General features: G+C 36.2%; 2 protein-coding genes across 2 annotated transcripts in view; one reads left to right on the forward strand and one right to left on the reverse strand.

The window, feature by feature from the left end:
* The window catches only part of LOC127865175 (uncharacterized), a 77,149-nt gene that overhangs the window by 39,223 nt on the left and 11,513 nt on the right, over window positions 1-26,413 (reverse strand). The gene's annotated exons all lie outside the window — the stretch shown is intronic.
* On the forward strand, window positions 3,157-10,233 carry LOC127865179 (uncharacterized). The gene has a single exon (XM_052405153.1). It carries the CDS (start codon window positions 3,157-3,159, stop codon window positions 10,231-10,233), a length of 7,077 nt encoding a protein of 2,358 aa, XP_052261113.1.

Raw genomic sequence — 26,413 nt, forward strand, 5'->3', positions numbered from 1 at the left:
TACATATTTGGTATGCATGTGTATATGGACAAGGCTTTTCCATACGGACACAAATTTTGACCCCTGTGACCTTGACCTTCAAGTATGGGTCTGCGATTAGGTTTCAAAATCTGCGTTTAGGTTTCGAAAAATGCTCATAACTTCTATATCCCTTGAGATATAACCTTCATATTTGGTATGCATGTGTATATGGACAGGGCCTTTCCATACGCACACAAATTTTGACCATCTGTCTGTATGTGTGTCTGTCCGAAAACTTTAACGTTGGTCATAACTTTATCAATATTGAAGATAGCAACTTGATATTTGGCATGCATGTGTATCTCATGAAGCTGCACATTTCGAGTGGTGAAAGGTCAAGGTCATCCTTCAAGGCCAAAGGTAAAAATAAATAAAAAATGCATGTGCATGTCATGGAGCTGCACATTTTGAGTGGTGAAAGGTCAAGGTTATCCTTCAAGGTAAAAGGTCATTTTTTTTTTATTTTTTTTTTCAAAGCGGCGCAGTAGGGGGCATTGTGTTTCTGACAAACACATGTCTTGTTTTTTTTCTAAATGAAATCAAGGTCGCCATGAGTAAAAATATATTGAATCTTACACAAGGGGGGTAACAATTCACATTTTGAATTGTCTCCCTTTATCAGACTTGTTATGTCCACCAGTATATACTGGGGGACATATTGTTTTTGCCCTGTCTGTCTGTTGGTCTGTCTGTTGGTTTGCGCCAACTTTAACATTGGCCATAACTTTTTCAATATTGAAGATAGCAACTTGATATTTGGCATGCATGTGTATCTCATGGAGCTGCACATTTTGAGTGGTCAAAGGTCAAGGTCATCCTTCAAGGTCAAAGGTCAAATTTATGGGTCAAAATCGCTCAAAAGTGGACATAGTGTTTCACAAACACATCTTGTTTTTCAAATTGAAAACCTGGTTTTGTGACAATTTTGTCCATTGTTAAATGTTCGTCGGCAATGGCCGACAGGCTTTCTCCATGTCTGTTTGTGGTGTTATTCTTCGTCTTCCTCTTTTAAATGAAGATCCTCCAATCATATTTTTATATGTTAATGAAAATATTAAACTGGGAATAAAATAATATTTTTCTGTTATTATCATAGTTCAATTGTTTGTCAGGGATCGACAAATCCACTTGCCCGCTCGTAATTACGAGTAGAAATCGGCTCCTGACGAGTGAATATTCCGGCAGCGCTCATCCTGCATGGCGAGTGGCATTTCTGGCCGAAAAGATTACAATTTAAAGCTTTAAAACATTTTTGCCAAACAAAACAACGTTTAATCTGCGAAATTAACCAGATGTTGATTATTGCACACTGCCCTAAAATTAGTCATGTTCCCGTTAAGCGCTGATACCGGTATGTTCTGTGAATGTGTCCTATACTATAATACAGTATGATATACGGTCTTTTAATACTGCCAATTAATTCGTCTAAATTCTTCACATCTTTAGATTTAAAGAGCGGATTTTGGCAAGTTTTAATGGACGAAAAAGACAAAGAGAAAACCGCCTTTTTGTACACACAGAAGCTTGTTTGACTATAACAAAATGCCTTTCGGAATCTCCAATGCTCCTTAAGTGTAATCATAATGATCGTGACCATGAGGACAAAATGAAAAACAAACAATTTAAAAGTGTGTTATTACAGTTTATAAACTTTATTGAAGTTCATGAGTTAACACTAACAGTTCTATTTGATGACCCATAGAAAATCACAATTAAACATATTAGTTACTGATTTATTGCATTTTTTCAATAAATTGCCCGGCATGAACATATTTTAGCAGGGCAAGTGGAAATTCTAAGCTACTCGCCCTGCAGGGCAAGTTGCTGAAATAAAAATTGTCGACCCCTGTCCTGTTTAAATATTAATCAACTTGTATTTTAACAGTTCTATATATATCTTTGTGAAACCTGTTCATGAACAAATTCATAAAGTTCATGAACTTTTTTGTTTCAGAGTTCATGAATATGTTCATGAATAACTTCCTGACGTTCATGAAACATGCATTTTGCTTTTTATGCCCCCGGTAGGGTGGCATATAGTGATCGCACTGTCCGTCTGTCCTTCTGAAATTCCGTCACACTTGCGTTTAGGTTTCGAAAAATGGTCATAACTTCTATGTCCCTTGAGATATAACCTTCATATTTGGTATGCATGTGTATATGGACAAGGCCTTTCCATACGCACACAAATTTGGACCCCTGGGACCTTGACCTTGAAGTAAGGGTCTGCGTTTAGGTTTCAAAATCTGCGTTTAGGTTTAAAAATCTGCGTTTAGGTTTCGAAAAATGCTCATAACTTCTATGTCCCTTGAGATATAACCTTCATATTTGGTATGCATGTGTACATGTATATGGACAGGACCTTTCCATACGCACACAAATTTTGACCCCTGTGACATTGACCTTGAAGTAAGGGTCTGCGTTTAGGTTTCGAAATCTACGTTTAGGATTTGAAAAATGCTCATAACTTCTATGTCCCTTGAGATATTACCTTCATATTTGGTATGCATGTGTATATGGACCGTCCGTCTGTCCGTCCGTCTGTGTGTCTGTCTGAAAACTTTAACGTTGGTCATAACTTTTGCAATATTGAAGATAGCAACTTGATATTTGGCATGCATGTGTATCTCATGAAGCTGCACATTTTGAGTGGGTAAGGTGAAGGTAATCCAAGGTAAAAAAAAAAAAAAAAAAAAATGCATGTGCATCTCATGGAGCTGCACATTTTGAGTGGTGAAAGTTCAAGGTCAAGGTCATCCTTCAAGGTTAAAGGTCTTTTTTTTCAAAGCGGCGCAGTAGGGGGAATTGTGTTTCTGACAAACACATCTCTTGTTTCGTGAATATTTTGTTCATGAATTTATTCATGAATATTTTCAAGATATTCATTAACCTTTTTGAGTTCATGAATTTGTTCATGAATAAGTTCATGATTTATAAATGTTTTTGAAACCTAAATTTTGCTTTTCATGAATATCTTGTTCATGAATTGATTCATTAATAATTTCATGAATAAATTCATGAAGTTCATGACCCTGTTTCACAGGGGTTGATATGTAGATGCAACTTGTTGAGGTTTAAATGCAACACCAATATTTATGTCACTAGGTCAAGGTCATGGTCAGATCCTGAGTAGCCATGGCCAGACTTTTGATTGAATTACTACTCATCAGAGCGGGCTTGGAGCAAAATCCTGGTCCAAAGAAACAGAAGAAATCCATAACTAACTGGAAACAGAAAGCCAAAAGACTGTCCAAGTATAAAGAAGAAAAAGAGAAAAGGCTGTCTTTGGAGGAAGATCATATTGATGCTATAAAAAGGTCTGAAGCTGAAAGAAAAATAACTCAGAGGTCACAGAGTGAAACAAAAAAAGAAGACAATGAGGCTGATGTTAAACGTAAACGTTTATCAAGATCAAAAAGTAATAAAAACAAGAAAGAGAAGGAAGCAGACACTTTCAGAAAAAGAGTTTTAAGATTAGACACTGAAAAAAGAGAAAAAGAAAATGTTGCAGAAGCTAAACGAAAGAGAGCTCTAAGATCAGATAGTGTAAATAAAGAAAAAGAAAATGTTGCAGATGTTAAACGAAAGAGAGCTCTAAGATCAGATAGTGTACATAAAGAAAAAGAAAATATTGCAGAAGCTAAACGAAAGAGAGCTCTAAGATCAGATAGTGTAAATAAAGAAAAAGAAAATGTTGCAGATGTTAAACGAAAGAGAGCTCTAAGATCAGATAGTGTAAATAAAGAAAAAGAAAATGTTGCAGATGTTAAACGAAAGAGAGCTCTAAGATCAGATAGTGTACATAAAGAAAAAGAAAATGTTGCAGAAGCTAAACGAAAGAGAGCTCTAAGATCAGATAGTGTAAATAAAGAAAAAGAAAATGTTGCAGATGTTAAACGAAAGAGAGCTCTAAGATCAGATAGTGATTATAGAAAAAAAGAAAGTGTAGCAGAAAATAAAAGCAAACAATTGTATAGATCAGATCCAGTAAAGAAACGTAATGAAAGACTACGAGAACAAAAACTAAAAGGAAAGAAGAAAGTGCAAATGAAAGAACTGAAAAGTGACATGTCATATGTTGGTGCACAATTCAAGAAATCAATACAGCAAGGACCAGTGTTTGTGTGCACCTGCTGTAAACGTCTTTTATACAGAAAGTCTGTTGTACATGTACCAGGTGATAAATATGCAAAATATGGTACAAATAGACAAATTGTTCAGCAGTGTTTGACTGGTTTTGTTAGTGGCTACAAGGATATATGCGAGTGGATATGTAGCACATGTCACAAAGCCCTAAAACAAGGGAGAATGCCTTCACAAGCACAGGCGAATGATCTGCTTGTTGAAGAACAGCCATTTGACTTGTGTGACCTTAATCCATTGGAAGAACGTCTATTGTCTAGGAGAATTCCATTTATGCAAATAGTGAGCTTACCCAGAGGGGGTCAAAAGGGAATAAAAGGACCAGCAGTCAATGTTCCATCTTCATTGGATGATGTAATGTCTCTGCTTCCCAGGCTGCCATCTGATTGTGGTTTGGTTGGCATTAAACTCAAGAGAAAATTAAAATACAAAGGTCATGTAATGCACCAGTCGATACGACCAGCCAATGTCATGTCAGCACTACAATACCTGAAAGATAATAATGAAAAATATGAAGATGTCATTGTCAACACCACCTGGTTAGAACAAGCATCTGAACTTGATAGAAAGCTCATTGATGCATGTGAGGACAGTGATTCCAATGACTCAGAAGATGAAGACAATGATCACTGTGCTGATTTGAAACATGATACAGAACATGTTGAGAAAGGAGAAGAAAGCGAGAGTGAAGATGAGGAAGATAACATCATGAAACTACGAGGTGTTCCTTACAATACATGCCTCCAACCGTCAACACTCCCATATTCTGGCAAAGAGATCTACTCTCTAGCTCCAGGTGAAGGCCAGCAGCCAATCAGTTTTTTTTCTGACCCTGAATGTGAGGTTCTGGGTTTCCCAACACTATTCCCATCTGGAAAGTTTGGTTTTAGTTGTCAAAGAGTCGTCAACTTATCCATGAGGCGGTATTTTAATCAGAGGATGCTTAATGTTGATGCCAGATTTGCCCAGAATATCGAGTATTTGTTCTTCTCTCAATACCTTTGTGAAGCAAGACAGATACTAGATAACATAAGCATTGCTATGAGAAAAGGCAATTGTACAGGTGGAAAGAAGCTGACAGCAGGTTACCTTTGTCACACAGACACTTTACAAGATGACCTGGCACACAATGATGGATATAGGTTTCTTCAAAATGTTCGGGGGTCCTATCCATACTGGGTGAAAACACTCCATGACCTGAATGCAATGGTGAGACAACTCGACATTCCAACCTGGTTCTGCTCATTTTCAGCTGCAGATTTGAAATGGCCTGAAACGATACAGATTATTGCCAAGCAGTATGGAGTAACATTGAGTGTCACTGATGTAGAGAACATGGATTGGCAGCAGAAGTGCTTGTGGTTACGCCGTAATCCAGTAACAGCAGCAAGACATTTTGACTTCAGAGTACAGAAATTCTTCAAAGAAGTTCTTCTGACTGATGCTCATCCATTAGGCAAAATAGTAGATTTCTTCTACCGAACAGAGTTTCAGCAACGTGGTAGCCCACATATTCACTGCCTGTTTTGGGTCCAAGATGCTCCAAAGATTGGAAAAGACACAGAGAAAGATATATGTGACTTCATCGATAGATATGTAACAGCAGAACTGCCATGTAAAGATGATATTCCCCTGCATGACCTGGTAAACAGTTTGCAGACTCACAGTCACTCCAGCTCCTGTAAGTCTCACACCAGTAATTGTAGATACCATTTTCCAAAGCCACCTACAGATGAGACTATGATAGCAGGACCACCTGAAGATGATGAAACTGAACCCAACGTGAGATGCAAGCAGAGAGAAAAGAATGCTGAGGTGCTCAAGCTTGTACAGGATGCTGTTGTTGAAGATAATAACAGAACACTGGATGATATCCTTACTGCAGTCAATGTGAGCAAAGAAAGCTACATGCAGAAACTGAAGGTCGCCCCTAGAAATCCAACAATCATGTTGCGCAGGTGCCCATGGGAGACGCGAATCAATAACTACAATCCGGATTTATTGAAGATTTGGTCAGCCAACCATGATGTGCAGTACGTGACCAATGCATATGCTTGTGCAATGTATATCCTGTCTTATGTCAGCAAAGGAGAAAGGCAGATGGGAGAACTGTTAAAGACAGCATCAAAAGAGTGTACAAAGGATGACACAATACGACAACAACTGAAGAAACTGGGAAATGTGTTTCTTACACATCGAGAGCTTAGTGCCCAGGAAGCGGTTTACAGAGTTACTTCAATGCCATTGAAGAGGAGTAGCAGAGCTACGGTTTTCGTCAACAGTGGACTGCCAGATGAGAGGATCAGAATATTGAAGTCACTGAAAAAGCTACAAGCCCTACCACCAGACTCAGAAAACATATTTGAAAGCAACATGATTGAAAGGTATGCAGCTCGGCCAAATCATATGGAAAACATATGTTTAGCAGACTTTGCAACAATGTATTGTCTGAAAGGTTCATCTGAAAAACAGTCAGAAGACAAGAATGAAAACAACGAAGATGAGATATTAGAGATACCAGAGGTTGATAGTGGAGAAGAAGGGGAGATAAAGTTGAAAAACAACATGGGTATAATGCTGAGGAAGACTAGAAGAGCAATTCTACGAATGCCTAGATTCTCAGCAGTGAAATCACCTGACAGACATTACCATTCCCTCCTGATGCTGTACTACCCGTGGCGCAATGAGGATACAGATTTGAAAGGTGACAAAGAATCATTCAAAGATTTCCATGAAACAGTAAGTGAAACTGTTTCCAAAAACCAGACAGTGTTTGAACATAATGCTGAGGCACTGGATATGGCCATGGACAATATTGGCAAATTGTCTGAAAATTTGTGGGATGAGCTAGCATCAGGCCAACAACATGAAGAAGAAGATAAGAAGGAAGGAAAGTTCTCAGAAGATGTTGAAGCTGATGAATTTATAGGATCCCTTCAAAACATTCCTGAGTTAGGCAAACCTAAAAGACAGAAAACTGAAGAGTCATTTCGTGTTGAGTACCAAACAAAGATGCTGTCTACCAAAGAATATTTTGGACTTGTATCATCCTTGAATGAACGCCAAAGACAACTTTTTGAAAGTGTGTTGAAGTGGTGCAGAGACGAGGTACATGCCACAAAGAAAGCTGCAACTCATGCACCCTTCTACACATTCTTAACAGGTGGTGCAGGCACAGGAAAGAGTCATCTTATTAGAGCTCTGGTCAGTATGATTGAGAGGGAGCTAAGACCAATTTGTGATTCGCCAGAAAAAACCACTGTTCTGTTGACTGCTCCTACAGGGATAGCAGCTGCAAACATTGATGGCATGACAATTCACCATGCACTTGCTCTTCCTACTCGAGGTAACATGGCAGAAGACCCCCCAATCAGTCATGAGAGACTAGCAGTGCTACGAGAGGCTTTAGAAAATTTAACAGTCATCATCATTGATGAGATTTCTATGGTTGGTGATAAGTTATTCCATTGGATAAACAAACGACTGAACCAAATAAAAGGAGTTGCAAATCCAGAAACAGTGTTTGGTGGAATTTGTGTTCTAGCTGTAGGGGATTTTTACCAATTAAAACCTGTAAAACAGAGGGCAGTTTATGAAGCTCCAACAGATCCACATGCAAGGTTGAACCCTAACCATCTATGGAAAGACTATTTTGAAATTATAGAACTAACTGAAATTCAACGACAAAAAGGAGATGCACTATTTGCTGAACTGTTAAACCGTGTACGACTAGGCCAAAGCCATATGACACATGAAGATGAGAAGTTACTACAGTCAAGAATCATAGCAAGTGAAGATGAAAACTACCCACATGGTGCTTTACATGTATTTGCAACAAATGATGATGTTGATAAACACAATGCGAAAAAACTGAAGCAAATGACCAAAGATGTTAAGGTGATACCTGCCATTGACAGTAAAAGAGATCTGGGTACACAGAAAGCAAAGGTCAGCACAGCAAAAAGAACAGTATCTGACACAGGTGGTTTAACTGAAACCCTTGAACTGGCAGTTGGGGCTAGGATCATGTTGCTAAAGAATATAGATGTGGCTGATAAACTTGTAAATGGAGCCCAGGGAGAAGTTGTTGGATTTGTTCACCAAAATAATGACCCTACTTGCCCAATTATTTGTGTCCTTGTTAAATTTGATGATCCTGTAGTAGGAATACATACAATGAAGACCTTCCCCACTCCAATTTTTGGAGCAGTTGGCATAACAAAGGCAGAGGCAACTTTCAATCTTGATGGGAAAGGTGCCATAGAAGTTACCAGAAAGCAGTTCCCTCTAAATCTTGCTTTTGCCACAACTATACACAAGGTACAAGGGTTGTCATTAGACAACATTGTTGTTTCCTTTGAGCGCACCTTTAGATGTGGCCAGGCCTATGTTGCTATGAGTAGAGCTAAAACTCTGAAAGGACTCCATCTTCATTCTTTTGAAAAGTCAAAAGTATTAGCAGACTCTGAAGTTAAACGTGAGATGGAACGGATGAAGTACCACAAAGCTAAAGAAGTGGTACAGTCACCATTAGAAGGCCTACCAAGCAAAAACTGGACTAAAGTAAGCCATATTAATGTAAGGTCGCTCCCAATGCACATCAAAGATCTATCAGCAAACCAAGCTCTTTTGACATCAGACATTATCGCAGTTACTGAGACATGGCTTAAACCAAATGACACAAGCTTATCAGTAGACCTTCCAGGATTCAACTTTCATAGAAGGGACAGAAAACAGTGTTATAAAGGCCATTCATGCAAAGATGATTCTTGTGAAAAATGTAATGACAAAGGTGGTATAGGTTTGTACATCAAAAAGGATCTGAATGTAACATCTCTGCCTCAGTTCTCTATCCACCAGTGTGAGACAATGTATTATGAAATTTCAAAATCTGACAACAAACTATTCCTAGGCATTGTCTATCGGCCAGTACACACAAAGTTCAGTCAGCTTCTGGAGGAGTTGATACAGTTTGTGCTGTATGTTCAGGATATGGGTGGCAGGTGTGTTATAACTGGTGACTTCAATATGCAGAGTGACATTTCTGACAAAATTATCCAACTGAAGCAAGTATTCACTGAAAACAACATCCACCAGCTGATCATTGATCCAACATATACAAGTGGGTCAATTTTAGACCACATCTACACAAATGTCACCTCGCCAATGCTTCAATGTGGCACACTTCCATGCTACTTTACAGACCACAATGCTGTTTTCTGTGTTTTACCCACTCCAGGTGACATGGATGATCTTCATAAGTTGAGGAGCAAGAAACACACTGTGTCTCAAACACCAACTCTCATTAAGCCTGAAAGGGAGAAAAAGAAGAAGGTCCACACTAAACAGCCAATAAGAGTCCTCACTCGACATACTGCAGAAGTCTCCGATGACCTTGAGATAACAGGTCATGATATCACCTCACAAGTGATAACAGGTTTCACTCTGCCAACTGATGAGGACTCTTCACTAGTTGCCAACGCATTTGGTGTTCCAGTTTTTCACGATCCAGTAGTGAACAGAGAGCTCTTTGACATAAGATACAGGGGATATCTGAGGAATTTGCGCAAAAAAACATGTCCATGTATTATTGATGCAACAGAACCAGATGGAAACTGTTTTTTTAGGGCCATTTCAAAACAGCTACTGGGGACTGAAAAGTACCATCTTTGTTTACGGCAGGTTATCTGCAATTTTGAGGAGTCACATCCAAATACATTCGTTGACTGGCATGGTGAGGGACAAGAGGGGTTAAAGCGCCACATCGGGAAGATGCGCCGCCAACGAACATGGGGAACGGAACTTGAACTTCTGGCAGTGGCAACATTCTTTGACACTTCCATTTGGGAATATACAGAACAGTACCCACAAGGATCCCAAAACTGGCAATGGATTGAAATCCAGAAGGTTCAACTTCATCCACAGGATCCAGCAGTTGATGGTCTCCCAATCCATGGTATGTTTTATCTACATCATACCAATGGGAATCACTATGACGGCGTATTCCCTGATAGGAACAGAAGTGCGATCAGTGGAAACAAAGAAGTCCCTGGACCGTCTTTTAGCTAGACACTGAGATGAAACCATTTTATTTTGTAACATAGACTTTTTTTATTTAAATTGTAAAGTGAGGGATTTAATGAATATAGGCAAGTCAGCCATATACAGAGAAAACAAGGAGTGGATATTTGAAGGCACATAGAGAATAAACACTACAGACAAACCTAATGAATGTGACGTTTGTGATTACACATCTTGATAATAAATATATATATGATATGGTTATTTCTTGATATAATGCTTTACACACATTTCTACTGATTTTCTTTTTATGCCCCCAAAGGAGGGCATAAAGTGATCAGACTGTCCATCCGTCTGTCTGTCCTTCCGTCACACTTTGCGTTTAGGTTTAAACAATTCTTCATAACTTCTATGTCCCTTGACATATAACCTTAATATTTGCTATGCATGTGTATATGGACAAGGCCTTTCCATACGCACAAAATGTTGACCCCTGTGACCTTCACGTTGAACTTAGGATCCGCGTTAACGTTTAAAAATCTGCGTTTAGGTTTCGAAAATTCCTCATAACTTCTATGTCCCTTTTGACATATAACCTTCATATTTGCTATGCATTTGTATATGGACAAGGCCTTTCCATACGCACAAAATGTTTGACCCCTGTGACCTTCACATTGAACTTAGGGTCCGTGTTTAGGTTTCGAAATCTGCGTTTAGGTTTCGAAAATTCCTCATAACTTCTATGTCCCTTGACATATAACCTTCATATTTGCTATGCATGTGTATATGGACAAGGCCTTTCCATACGCACACTAATTTTTACCCCTGTGACCTTCACATTGAACTTAGGGTTCCGCGTTTAGGTTTCGAAATCTGCGTTTAGGTTTTGAAAATGTCGCATAACTTCTATTTCCCTTGACATATAACCTTCATATTTGCTATGCATGTGTATATGGACAAGGCCTTTCCATACACACAAAAATTTTGATCACTTTTCTAACATTTATATATAAGCTTTATCATTTCATTAGGGCTTTCTAACGCGGCCCGAAATACCCGCGGCCCAATAAATATATTCGCATATTACACTTCTACATTATGCCAAAGCATTTTTGAAACGAGCGATGTCATTGGATGACGTTTCTCAATCGTCCAATAACTTTTTTTTTTTTTTTTTTATTACTTTGTTGAATCAGTTGCAAATGGGGCCTTTGGCTTTGTGAGTTTTGGCTTTCAATGGTCTCCATTTTATCGTTTACAATAGCACTTCATATTAAAGCCTGAAGATAATTTACTAAACATTGTATACTGAAGCCTCTTTACAAATTATATACAGTCAATGTAAAGTTGGCATTTCATTCAGGTTCAAGAGGATATCTCATATGCTACCGGTTTGCATAATCCTTTGAGTACAAACACTTTTATAACATTTATATAACCTTTATCATTTCAGCAGGGCTTTCTTACCCGGCCCGAAATCCCCGCAGCCCAATAAATATATCCGTATATTACACTGCTACATTCTGCCAAAGCATTTTTGAAATGAGCCATGTCATTGGATGACGATTGTCAATTGTCCAATAACATTCTTTTTTTTCTAATTTGTTTCGTATTACTTTGCTGATTCGGTTGCAATCGGCACCTTTGGCTTTGTGAAGTGAAAAGTAAGTATGAAAATGTCAAATAGCGATCGATTAAACGACTGACATCATATAGATTGATAGGAATAATTAAAAGTTATTGTCAATGATAAAGACTACATTTTAGAAACAACCAAAACATATTTTGTTTTCAAATATGCACAGTTAATGTGTGTCGCGGAAAACAGTTTTTGCAAAATGGAGTTCAGTCTACTCGCGACGTATAACAATTTAAAAGAGTATCGTTCGAAAATGGAATTGCACAAACATGATTAAATGATAGACATTTTTCAGCCTACACAGTGGCTTTTAAACTGTTTTATACAATAGATGCCATGAGAATTTCATTTATTAAAAGTAAAATAGAGGCCTTGCCTTAACACATAACAATTTTACACCATACTATTAACACCAAATTTAATATTATTCATGTATGGGCCTCCAAGTGATGACCGGTAAACATCATGAAATCCATGAGGAACAAATGCCCAATAAACATGAAGTCCATGAGGAACAGTCCAGTTTATGTAATTGTTCAGTCAGAATTGACCAGTGATTTCCCACCCTTTCCTTTGTGTACTGGTCACTTCTAACTTGGACACTAAGCTATTAAGATACACAAATGAATGCTAATAACATTACAAAATTGAACAATGCGGAAACTAATCTTTGCGCAATGGGTTATAAACTTACAAAATTAATTAAGTCACTGCCTCCTGCTAGTAGCAATTTTGTAACACAGGAAATACTACCATTATTGGACAGGGCGGCAACAGATGTTAAATCTGTTGCAAATTGCCTACAAAGGCATAAACAAATAGATGAAATAAGACAACAGCAAATGAAGCATGCTCTAAAAAGGAAAGTACCGGATACTTGTTATGTACAAATGTATTCACCTAAAAAGGCAAGGGAATCGCCATGCACGAGCACATCATTGAACACCCAGGTATATATATGACATTTTTATTATATGCTGTGAAATACCTCATACCCTTACAATTTTTATTTATTTTTCTCAAAATAAAAAAAAACTATTAATCTGCTACAATTACTATTGGACTAAACAATTCATGTTGGGAAAACATTGACATGTCATACAGAAATTCTGTAGCATTTATACATCATCATTTCATTTATCTGTTTTGTGGCAAACCTGGTGTAATAACATTCCTATTATTGTGTATTATAATGTGTTTTTTAGACCGATATCTTTGATGATTGTGATGATGAGATGCTGGTGCAATTTTCTGAAGAACCTAACAACAATACATCTGATGCGAATAATAATGCAACTGCAGATGTCACAGAAGAACCAGAAGAAAAAGGGAAACAAAATAATGATTGAAATCCGATCAGAATGATTTATTGATGTATAAAAATGTACAATAAATGCTAATGTTAATATGTTATGTCTTCATTTCTGTATTTCTAACAAACAGTTTATTGCTTGTAATGTACTTGATTTAAACTAAAACATTCATTTACATCCAGGACATGAAACCCAAACAGACAAAATTGTATGTAAGTTATCATACTTAAAAGGACCGACAACCAGATTTACTAAATATTTTTTATGCCCGCGAAGAAGGGCATATAGTGATCGGACTGTCCGTCCGTCTTTCCGTCACACTTTGCCTTTTTTTGTTAAATATAACGTATTTTTAGCTTTGTTGTTTTCGGACAAATCCCGAGGTTTTGTCATAGCCAGATCGTCGTGTCGTCGGCCGTCGGCAAACCTTTAAATTTTGTAAATTTTTTTAACATTGGCTCTAAAATCAAAGTGCTTTAACCTACAACTTTGAAACTTCATATGTACATGCACCTTGAGTTCTACACGCCACAAAAATGTTGGGGTCATACAGTAAAAGGTAAAGTTCACTTTGACCTCCAAAAAACAAATTCCTACAAGCTTTCATTTATTCAATAATGTACCCGCAGCCGAGCGCCGAACCCATTATAAGGTGCTCTTGTTCATTATTGAACATAGCAACTTGATATTGGCATGCATGTGTAACTCATGGAGCTGCACATTTTGAGTGGTGAAAGGTGAAGGTGAAGGTCATCCTTCAAGGTCGAATGTCAAATATATTGGGTCTGTTTGTCTGTCAGAAAACTTTAACATTGGCCATAACTTTCAATATTGAAGATAGCAACTTGATATTTGGCATGCATGTGCATGTCATGGAGCTGAACATTTTGAGTGGTGAAAAGTGATTTAAGGTCGAGGTCATTCTTCAAAGTCAAATGTCAAATATATGGCGTCTGTCGGTCAGTCTGAAAACTTTAACATTGGCATTAACTTTTTCAATAATGAAGATAGCAACTTGATATTTGGCATGCATGTGTATCTCATGGAGCTAAACATTTTGAAAGGTGAAAGGTCAAGGTCATCCTTCAAGGTCAAATGTCAGATATATGGCATCTGTCCGTCTGTCCGAAAACTTAAACATTCGCCAAAACTTTTTTATTCCCCTGAAGGGTAGCATATAGTTTTTGAACTGTGCGTCAGTCTGTCTGTCTGTCTGTTCGTCAGTCAGTCTGTCTGTCTGTCCGTCTGTCAGAATACTTACATTGCCCATTACTTTTGCAATTTTGAAGATATTGTGCATCTATGTGTATCTCATGGAGCTGCACATTTTGAGTGGTGAAAGGTCAAGGTCAAGGTCATCCTTCAAGGTCAAAGGTATTTTTATTTTATTTTTTATAGTAAAAATTGCCTTTTACTATAATTTCTTTATTTCTACACCGATTCACTTCAAATTGATACTGAACCTCTCTTATGACAATACGGTCAATCTCAACTATGCATGGCCCCATAACCAACCCTGGGGCCCCGCCCACATAGACCACACCCACCCAAAATTGCCTTTTACTATAATTTCTTCATTTCTACACAGATTCACTTAAAAAAATTGATACTGAACTTCTCTTATGACAATACGGTCAATCTCAACTATGCATGGCACAATTACCAACCCTCGGGCGCCATACCCACATGTGTCACACCCACCCAAAATTGCCTTTTACTATAACTTCTTCATTTCTACACCAATTCACTTCTAATTGATGATGAACTTCTCTTATGACAATACGGTCAATCTCAGCTATGCATGGCCCCATTACCAACCCTGGGGCACACCTAGGTCAAACATTCGGCGTGGGGATACGCGTCGGCCTCTGCCGCGCCATTTCTAGTTCAACAACGTTATTTCATGTGTAAGCGAGCTCAATGTTGATTGGCCAGCTAGCATGCGCACTTCAATAACAATAAGGTCAAGCAATGTCTCGTATACAGGTGCAGACCGGTTTTTGTTCACTGTTCAAATTGCGAACACTTTCATTGAAACAAAGAGAAAAATATAGAAAACCAATCCAGGTTTAAATGGTGGCTGTTTTCAATGAAATTTACGAGATTTTAGCATTTTCGCCATCAGATTTTTTTCCATGGACCAAAAAATCGTTAGGGTCGGGGGCAAAAAATAGGGTCGGTCGGGTTCCCTGAACCAAGACTATTTTTTTTTTGGGCCTTAATATATTTTATTGACATGTTAAATTCGATACTTGAAAAGGTGTTTAGTCTTTAAAAAGATGTCGCTGATATTGTTAATTTCAATAACTGTTAATATGCTTAATGTTGTATAAGAAATTGAATAGTTTCACTGAGTTGTATTCCCGCCTAAAATCCGATATTGTAAAACGCGCAACGGTTAAGAATAAGGTCTGAATAAGTTTAGGTATTCAAATCCGAATATCTGCAGCTGTGCCAGCTGGGAAGCCCCGTTTTAGCTTTAACAACCGCAAGCGAAACAACATACTTTTTTCAGTCTTGCACTAAGACTCCATGATCACAAGTATAGGTCCCTGCTGTGGCGTATGACACCATAGTGCTATTTAGTATTGGTCGGCACAGTATCTGATCATAAAGAGATAATTGGTTTGTGCTGAACACAGGGGCAATAAAACCACAGATCTATCGATAAACAAGATTATTGAGATATCTTTTATTGAACACCGCGATAAAAATGCTCAAACCGCGGACTCTAGATTACACGGATAAGAAACATGGCAACATTCTCAGAATCATCACTGCTATATGTGTAATCACCTAACAATTCGTCTAAAAATAATTTATATATTTGAGTTGAAGACGATGTACTGTTGTATAAGTCTGAATAAACTATCTGTCTGCCTGTCTAAATCTAAGCCGTCACCGTCCCAGTGAAAAAAAATATGATTTTGAATAGTTGGACATGATGCCCTAATGTCAAAATACGAAATGCGTAACACCGACCGTGATATTCAAGAATCTTTAATAAATTGATAATTTAAGGTAAATAACATTTCATATAATTATACATAAGTCCCTCGTTGATAATTAACAGCAAACGATGAATGTTTTTGACACCCATTTTATTTCAAGTATGCATGCAAAGCCGAATAAAATCGAGAGGATCCACTATAAAAGCTGTTTCATCATAAAGTTATCACCCTTTCTGTGTTATAAACAAGAGCTGAAATCGTTAATTTGTTAAGATTTATTTATAATAAGCTTTATTGATATGTTTCGTGAACAAAATACCACAATATATTCCATCAAAAATATAATAATCATGGCAAAGGAAATTCAATGGCCGGTTTCTAAGCCAAAGCATAATCGCCAAGATCGTAGCATCAGTTCAGTGCGTTAGGAACGCGCGCTACTTTCTTCCGCCTTCATTCCTTAATTACTTTCGTTTTTTAAACAATTTTTTTCTATCGTATACAGAATTCTATTCTCCTAAGCAAGATGTAATTTTTAAAACTGAACTCCAAATATAAACGCTACAAATTGGTATTAAGTACGAACATGTCAACCGTAAATCTAGATTCTAAAACTCCAATACGGTATGATATTTGCAAAAGTTAAAGTTATAACTCGCCGGGCTGTCGAAATCAGAAGAAACACTTAATATATACTTTATATATCTGTTTACTACGGAACGTAAGCTTTCTAATGATATATAATTTGTCAAAATCGGCCGAGAAATGAAACTATAATTCAACAAAAGACGTGAGTGGGTACATCAAAATGTATAACCTCGGCGCTTCGCTTTACGCTAATTGTACAAGATCGATAGCCACAACACGGTAAAACGCGCTGTCGTAAAACATAAAATGTGTATTTCTTGTGTTTATCTCGCTATAAATCCATTAATAGCAACGGGAGTATACTAACACGTATATTTTTTGAAAGAGGAATTAATAAGCAACAAGATAACGTATAAACCAATAAAATCGAATGAATAGTTTTTGCATAAGATTGAATTTACTACAGTAAGGGTCAAATACTCGAATCATCTCCTATCAATATACACTCCGTGATACAACTGGTAGTTTTAACACACACATATAGGTTTCATTTAATTAAAAAATACAGAAAGCTCAAAAGTGATGTGGTTTGTTATTCAAAAAATAATTTCGTTCAAGATAATTCAATGTAATTCTATAAACGACAAACACACTTCGTGTGGTGTGTACGTTTATTTTTAAAAATTTACATAAGTGGTTTAAAAGCACAATTTTTACACATTTAAGAGGTAATCGCTCACATTTATGTCTAATTAATGATAATTTTATGCATAAGCAAAGATTTAACAAGAAAAACTGAAGTTTAAGTTGAACTCAATTTGCTATAGGAAAACGACGGTAGCACGTGCTTGTTAAAACGCTCAATACACACCATTTGTATGCAATAGACGCGACGTTGTACATGCTACATAATTTTCGCGCTCTTTTTAATTGAAAAAAAGATTCGACACAAAATAAATTTGCACTGCTAATTTGAAGCAAAAATATTTAACGTTGCGGTAACATTTACATTCGGAAGTGTGTTTCGGATTAAAAACGCGTTAACATCGACCTACGGTAATGAGTTTCGGATTACAAATTTAATTATTCTCATTTGAGATTTCAACAAATATTAACCGTTGCGTTATAAATTCAACGATAATTTGTTTACACACTTTACGAGTCGAATAAATGTTTTGACGGAATTATGCATGAAATTCACGTTGTCCACGAGGATCACGACCGGTTGCCATCATCAGTCTTCTAACTATCGATTATCGGACGAAACATTTACAAGTGTGCTTTATTAATTCAACGAAAATTTGTTAAAGCGCATTACGTGTCGAATAAATGTCAGAAAAACGAGGTGAATCAGTTCTATAAATGGACATGTTGAAATATACATGTACTGGAATTAAATAAATTGTTATCACATAATTGTAACCGGGAGTCATTTGCACAACTTACTCGCTATAATAATTAATTGTTTACCACTTGCAATTAATTTCTCGTATTATGAGTCATAGGTAACACTTGTTTACAGTAAAAAGGTGTGATGATGATGCCCGAAACCGTCTTTAATGTTCTGTACTGTACTAATAACCGGTTTTATATTACTCAAATGGTACGACTTCTTGCTAATCAAGCTGCGATAAACTCGTACGTCATGCCCGACGTCAATCAAAAATAATGGTCGATAGTTAACCCCGCCCTAATAAGCATTCGCGTTACCGATTGGACGATGAACTTCACAGTTTGACGACTGGAAAGTTACCAGATACGTCCTTGTCAGCATTTAAATGACCGTGTAATGTGGCTAGAATAATCGATACGCGCGTCATGCAATTCTCTTATCAGTGGATTATCCATTACCCCATGTGGTGTTTATGGCGATTACTTGTGAAAGTAGGTACCGAGTGCTCTTTTAAAACAGGGAATATTGATACACTGATAGGGAAACCTCGATTTTTTTTGACAATCTCCACTTTCTTTTACTGAAGAATACACTGATCGGAAAATTTCAAGCGCCCCGGGGACTCTAATTTCGAAATTCAAGCGCCCCGGCAAGGGGCGCTTAAATGGCCTGGGGAAGACCCTGCCTTGTGTAAAATGTGCAGCTCCATGAGATGCACATGCATGCCAAATATCAAGTTGCTATCTTCAATATTGCAAAAGTATTTATAAAATAAGCGATTTGGGCCACATATATTTGACCTCTGACCTTGAAGGATGACCTTGACCTTTCACCACTCAAAATGTGCAGCTCCATGAGATACACATGCATGCCAAATATCAAGTTGCTATCTTCAATATTGCAAAGGTATTAATAAAATAAGCGATTTTGGCCACATATATTTGACCTCTGACCTTGAAGGATGACCTTGACCTTTCACCACTCAAAATGTGCAGCTTCATAAGATACATATGCATGCCAAATATGAAGTTGCTATCTTCAATATAGCAAAATATATTGCAAAATGTTAAAGTTGGCGCAAACAGACCAACGGACCAACAGACAGACAGGGCAAAAACAATATGTCCCCCACTACTATAGTGGGGGACATAATAAATATACACAACACCAAGTGTGTTTGTCATTTATAGAAATACATTGAATTATCTTGAACGAAATTATTTTTTGAATAGGTTACACATAACCAATTGTTGTTGTACAACAAACCACATCACTTTTTAGCTTTCTGTACTCTTAAATTAAATGAAACCTTTATGTGTGTGTTTAAACTACCAGTTGTATGCATCATTAATTGTTGCGCAACGTTATGAAATGTATTCTTTAATAAAAATGTGTTTGACAGCAAACACGGCATAATACTAAAAGGGATCTTTTTACGTTTTGGTAAATTGACAAAATTGAAAAAAGTTGTTTCAGATTCGCAAATTTTCATTTTAGTTATGATTTTTTGTGAGGAAACAGTTATACTGAACATTTACCACAGGCTTTTTCCGCTCCATTTTGGGAAAACGACACACTGAAATTTTGGGAATTTCGCGTCGTGAAAACCCCCATTTTGGGAAAAAAATTATTCGCAAAATTGGCTCAATTGGGAAAAATTATCGCATGTAAATAGTGTTTCTTATATTTCAAAGAAGCCGTTAACTGGTAAATAACGACTATTTTGATAACTTATTATTAAAATTTTACAAAGTATTATGAACATGTGAGATAACTGCAGGTTTTTTAATCTGAATTTGGGGAAAAGGCCTGGCCTTTTTTGAGTTGAAAAAAATCGTGCGAAGCGCCGGATTTTGAGGAAAATAAGGAAAGTCTTAAATAATAATAACATATTTTACAGTCTTTAAAACAAATTCAAGGCAACAGATTCTTAAATTATGCAACACTTTCTATTTTCTACACCGGATCAGGTTAACTTATATATTTTAAGGTAAAAAAAAAAAAAAAAATTTTTTTTTTTTTTTTTTTTTTGGGAATTGGGAATATTTTTTTTTCAATTGGGAAAAAAACTACCAGATTTGCATTGGGAATGGGGCCGAATTTCGGACCCGTGGCATGGGGCGGAAAAAGCCTGTACCATGGTCTAATATAGCCATTATATGCATCTTTTGGCGATTTAAAAACCAGAAAATTATAAAGTGTTGCAACGCCAAACGATTGAATAATTTGGAGAATTCTGTTTTTGTCGTTTAATTTTGTAAAACTACGAAGATTGCTTATATAAAGCTTAAAATAGGTCGCTTATATATATTTGGAAGGATGGCCGAGCGGTCTAATTGGTTTTTACTCCAGGCCTCCAGGGCTACTTTTTTTTTTCCCTTTTTTTAAATTTTATTCTTGATTGTTTACTGGAGCTTTTAAGATCTAATGTTTATATTTATCAATATAAAGCATTTAATGACAAACTTCAAAACACGCCAAAAATCTGTGAAAAGGCCCCTTTAACACTTTCCTTGACAGCCATTTAGCCAATATAAGCCTCTCCAGTTACCACAAGACCTAGCTGCCTGCTGACCAGTGGCTGATAGCCATCTTATCAATATCAGTACCCCATCTTTACGGGCATTATTGGAAAAACGCTGTTTTATGACCCTCATTGCTTTTGAACCTGATATTCTCATAAAAATTGAAATATTATTGAAAAATACACATATGAAAGTTTAAGCTTATAAAATTTCCTTTCCTGTGGTGTTAACTGTATGTTTCTACCTTAATCTATTGGTCAATTATAGTCATGCAAAGTTGACAATTGTGTGTTTTACTGGGTTTAAATGCAAATCTCTTTCCAGCTCAAATAGAAACTTTGCGAAGTTGGTGTGTTCAATCAAATACAAATAATTATATTTTGGAATATTAATTTTTTTTCTTACTTTCCAAACTACAATTCTTCTTTCTTGAAGATTTTTTTAGTTTATAAATTCATTCTGCAAGCCTCAATATTCATGTAAATTCTTATAAATAACTATAGAAAAACACAGAGTTTCTTAAACAACTTCGTGCATTTTCAAAATCAATTGTATTATTTCTTATAAAATTCGTACAATACTTGGTATTTCTATTACATTAATTCACCAAATGATTTATAAACATTTATAGATACCGGTAACAATTTAATTGGATGTTGCATAATGTGCCATGAATATTCATATAATTAATTTGCATTTTGCATTTTATTACCGATCTAAATCCGGCAATGTCGGCGTCTTCAATAAGTTTTCAGTTCGTGTATTTATTTGCAAAATTCCAATTTTAAGCGGCTACTTTATTATCAAATACTCCAGTTTATAATCTGATCGCCGACATATAACTTTATAACCCGGAAGTCGCCGACAAACCCGTGTATTCGTGTACCAAATTACAAAACGCCGAGGTAACATGGCACGCGCGCCAACGTCATCTGAAGACTACTGCTGCGTCCGGTAAACATGTTTATTCAAAGTGTCTAGAACCCGTGTTTCTTATCCCTAAATGTTAGATTAGCACGTGCGCTATTAATTATTATGTTGGTCAGTTCAAAGGCATATTAAAGACTGCCGACTGCGTCTTTGTTTTATTGCCCAATCAAGCACAGATAATCCAATATCCTGTGTATTACGAAACACAAACTTTAGATAAGCACGTGTCGTTTGTAAAAACATTTGAGTCTTGCCATTTAACATATCGATGTAATTCTCGTATATGATCTCGGAAACAAACATTTACGATATAATGGAATCAAACAATAAGAATGAAATCGATTTAAACCCAGTTATTAATACGTTTTCGGAAAATGTCCAAATTAAATACGGTTCAAGAATAGCAGCTATTTTAGGACATTACGAAATGCCCAAAGCGCGCACATCCCGGAACGTGATTTACGCATGTCAAATGGTAAACCCTCGTCTTGATTGGTCGCCAATTGCATCAGAACTTTAAATAGCAACATTACCGGATGTTTACTCGACAGTTTAGAAAAATGATGAACGCAGGTGTATATGCATTTCTGTTACACTTAAAACGTCATTTTAAGCATTTAAATAGCAAATTAAATCGTGCAGCGTAAAAACGCGTATATATCAAGTAATAGATAGGGTAGTAGAAATGCGTAGATAACATGGAATCGATACAGGCGTAGATACGCGTATTTGACAGGGAATCGATAGGGTCGTAGAAACGCGTACCTGTCAAGGAAAGGGTTAATAAAACATTTTTTTAAAGAATATATGATAGGTGTTTATTTCGATCTAATACAGCGTTTTTTTCCCCAAAGCGGAAAGGTACCTGTACCCCTACAATTGGGAATTTTTCGAGTCGTGAAATCTTCAAATTGGGAAAAAACGAGTCGTGAAATCAATGAATTGGGAACCTTTAAAATGCATGTAATCTATCATTAGGGGCTATATTCTGCATCACAAAGCATTTTAAACTCTAGGTTTTGACAGAAAAACAACAGTACAGTTATGATATTTTGACATAATGACTATCGTATCATGTCATGTGAAAATTGTGTTATTGCCACTTCAGTTAGAATGTGCCCGTCAATTGGAAAAAAATATCTTCCAGTGATAGGCATAAGCACTGAGGTTGCATAAAAAATAATATTAATAATTTTGTTTTAGCCCTTAAAAGTCTTACAAGCCCTGCAAAGTTTCATGTGAGTTAAATTAAAAACTTAAAAACTAAACAAAAACAACAACAATCGATTTTGTACTGGTTTGACATCTTTTAACAATAGACAGTGAGAATAGTCACACGTAACCAAAATGAGTTTTTTAGAGTGGAATGCTTTAACAATAATTTGCAAAGGTAAGTCTTATATTTTGTTTTGATTTTTTTTCAAATCATCAAATAAGATATAAAGATCATCTGCCATTAAATGCTTATGTATATGTTGTAAATAACTATAGGATTTTACACCCATGTCTCATTATTTTTAATTTTATGTTAAACTTTTATTTGTTTATATCCGTATCCGAATAGTTACTGTCCGGATTTGACACTTAAAAAACTATACATAGAAGTAATATGCGCATTTAACTCAATACGGTTATGTTTTTTTTTAATGTCAACGAAAAATTAGTGTTGAGAAAGTTTATTGATGTAAGGAAGACTGGTCTTAGCGATGGAATTCTTTCACGGGAAATATCGATCACTCGTCGCGGTTATGTAATCCATTCACATTTTACACAGTGGTTAGAGTTGCGCCCCATTTGAAAAGTTTTGTTTACTTTCTACGCAACAATGTCCGGCGAAAATAAATGGCCGAAAATGAAAGGCTCGACAATATCAAAAGATATTTCCAGCGAAAATAAAAGGCACTGGCTATTGGGAACGGCACCTAAAATCGTTCGGAACGGTAGATATCGAGATTGGGAAAGGTCCGGTGCTAAAATTGGGAAGCCTCCTGTAGGCTTTGGGAAAGGTACCGTTCCCCGGTACTAGTTAAAGAAGGATAAAAAACGCTGTAATACGCCATATGGGGCCCACGAGAACAACATATTTTCATAAGAAGTCAACAAAAAGAAAACAAAATTGCAGAAATACACACCAGCCCTATGCTCACACTCACACACTCACAAGTAAACAAAACATACATAAACGTACATGAACAAAATTTAAATCATGAATAAAGGTGGAGAAGCTCATTATGAGTGAGACATAATAATCATCGAAACATAATATTGATAATCGAATAGTTCATTAAAAGCGAAAAAAGTCTCCGACACTGTATTAATGGACATACACTATACTTAAATCCTTAAGATAACTTACCCTTTCTCGTTCTATCAACCAATTTAACTCTTGTGCATACTTCTTACTCTAAATGCAAATATTATCTTGGTTTGGGGATTTCAATGTTATTTCTGTGATCATGAAGTCGAAGTGCAAGACTTAACAAGATGTGTTTGTGAAACACAATGTCCCCCTATATGATGTTTGACCTTGAAGGATGACCTTGACCTTGTGAAGGATGACCTTGACCTTTCACCACTCAAAATGTGCAGCTCTATGAGATACACATGCATGCCAAATATCAAGTTGCTATCTTCAATATTGCAAAAGTATGCATAAAATGAGTGATTTTGGCCATATATATTTGACCTCTGACCTTGAAGGATGACCTTGACCTTTCACCACTCAAAATGTGCAGCTTTATGAGATACACATGCAAGCCAAATATGAAGTTGCTATCTTCAATTTAGCAAAAGTTATTGCAAACAGACCAACAGACAGGGCAAAAACAATATGTCCCCACTACTATAGTGGGGGACATAAAAAAAGGATGTTGTTTCGCTTGCGGTTGTTAAATCCATACAGGGCTTCCCAGCTGGCACAGCTGCTGATATTCAGATCTGAATACTTAAACGTATTCAGACCTTATTCTTAACCGTTGCGCGTTTTACGATATCGGATTTTAGGCGGGAATACAACTCAGTGACACTATTCAATTTCTTATACGACATTGAGAATATTAACAGTTATTGAAATTAACAATATCAGCGACATCTTTTTAAAGACTAAACACCTTTTTAATTTAAGTATCGAATTTAACATGTCAATAAAATACATTAATACCAAAAAAGGTTTCATTTAATATTGTTCACATTAAACCTTTAAATGAAAGTGTCGCTTTAACTATTTTGCGTGTCTTAACTTAATAAGCCGCTAATCGTTTGCTTAAAACAGTTAACAAAAAGGGCTATACGTTCTAATTCTTAATGAAATACAAAAATAAGTATAACATAATTAATAACGTCCATTAACACACACGGCAAGATCAAAGTTTTAATGGTAAACTAATGTGACATTCCACGTAAATTATTATTTTCGTCTAAATCGAATACTTTATATAGAGAAACAATGTATTTATAACCGACCAATGAGGTAACATTATGCAACTTTCAATTTACACAGTGCTATATGGCAACAATATGGAATTTGAACAGTGGTAGTGTTTTAAGGTCTGGACTATCATTACTTGTAAGTTTGTATAAACATTCTTCTAGTGCAATTAGTAAAATAATGTTTATATTTTATGTTTAATAATTTATTGCATGATTATTCTGTGCTGTTACAGGGCTAGCGCTGGCCCAAAATTTCTTTGAGCCAACCAAATTTCGTTTTTCGGCGAGCGAAAAGTGGTGTTAGAATAATAATATATATAATCAACTTGTTCATATTTCTTTTTATGACAACAAGGGCATATCACATATAATATAACATGCAGTTTTCAATATAGAAGTAATTATTATGGTGCTTTTCAAAGTACTAACATAATTTAATTTTTACATGTACACTTAACAGTGGAGTAAGTTGTCCCGAATTTGAAATCCTGAAAATTAGGCCGGGGGTCTTAGAACCAGGAACCCAACAGGAATAAAGGGCAAAGCCCCATACCCCACCCAGAGACTTACAAATTGTTCTTTATTATAGTCTTTCCAATTGCAATTTCAAGTGAATACAATTCGAAATAATATAAACCATATCGTCTGTATTACCGCATGTGTATTCGGCATTCTATTTCTTCTATAAAGAACTCCGAAAATAAATTTAAATCGGCGAAAAATACAATCTCTTGCACGATGGTTACATTACATTCACCTCTGTGTTGGGCTCAGAACGAACTATTGTTATGAAAGCGTCTCATTTATGTCATGATCATTTTAAGCGTTCATCATTGAGGTTACAGAATACTAAACAATCTCTTTCACGACGGTTACATTGCATTCACTGCATTAAAGAAAACCATCTCATACCATGATATCTTATATCAGTCTTAATTCATTATTATAAAATTGATATGTTTTTTTTATGTTAAGAAACCAACATACATACACACGTCTAGCAATTCCTAACGTAACTCAAAAAAATATGTTCAACTGTTTACATTTGTGAAGTGCGTCGAATGATTTCATCTGCGTAAATGGGCAATAAATTAGTTCCAAAGAGTTGCATTAAAACTCACAAGTTTTTGCACGATTTATCGTACATTTAAAAGTCATATTTCTTAATTTAATGCATGCGATCTTAAATATCTAATCAAATATACATTGAATGCGTTTGTTCGGTTTCACCTATTTTATAGACAAAATGGCAAGCTGAGCATTTCGCAGAGTTGTATGTGAGAGCAAGGAACGACAACTTTGCGTGGAGATTGCGAAAAATAGTGTATCCGAAAACGACAGTCCGAAAAATTGTACGCGTTCTGCACTTGAAATAGAATTTGCATATCGTTTGTTTGCAGAAAATGAAAATTGGTAGCCTAGCAAATACGTAATAAATATATCATTTGGTTGACATTTTT

Source organism: Dreissena polymorpha, chromosome 1, assembly GCF_020536995.1.
Source record: "Dreissena polymorpha isolate Duluth1 chromosome 1, UMN_Dpol_1.0, whole genome shotgun sequence".
NCBI classification, from domain to species: Eukaryota; Metazoa; Mollusca; class Bivalvia; order Myida; family Dreissenidae; genus Dreissena; species Dreissena polymorpha.

What these genes read in the sequence shown, in the direction of transcription:
- LOC127865179 (XM_052405153.1), top strand. Translation starts at nt 3,157, where the DNA reads ATGGCCAGACTTTTGATTGAATTACTACTCATCAGAGCGGGCTTGGAG.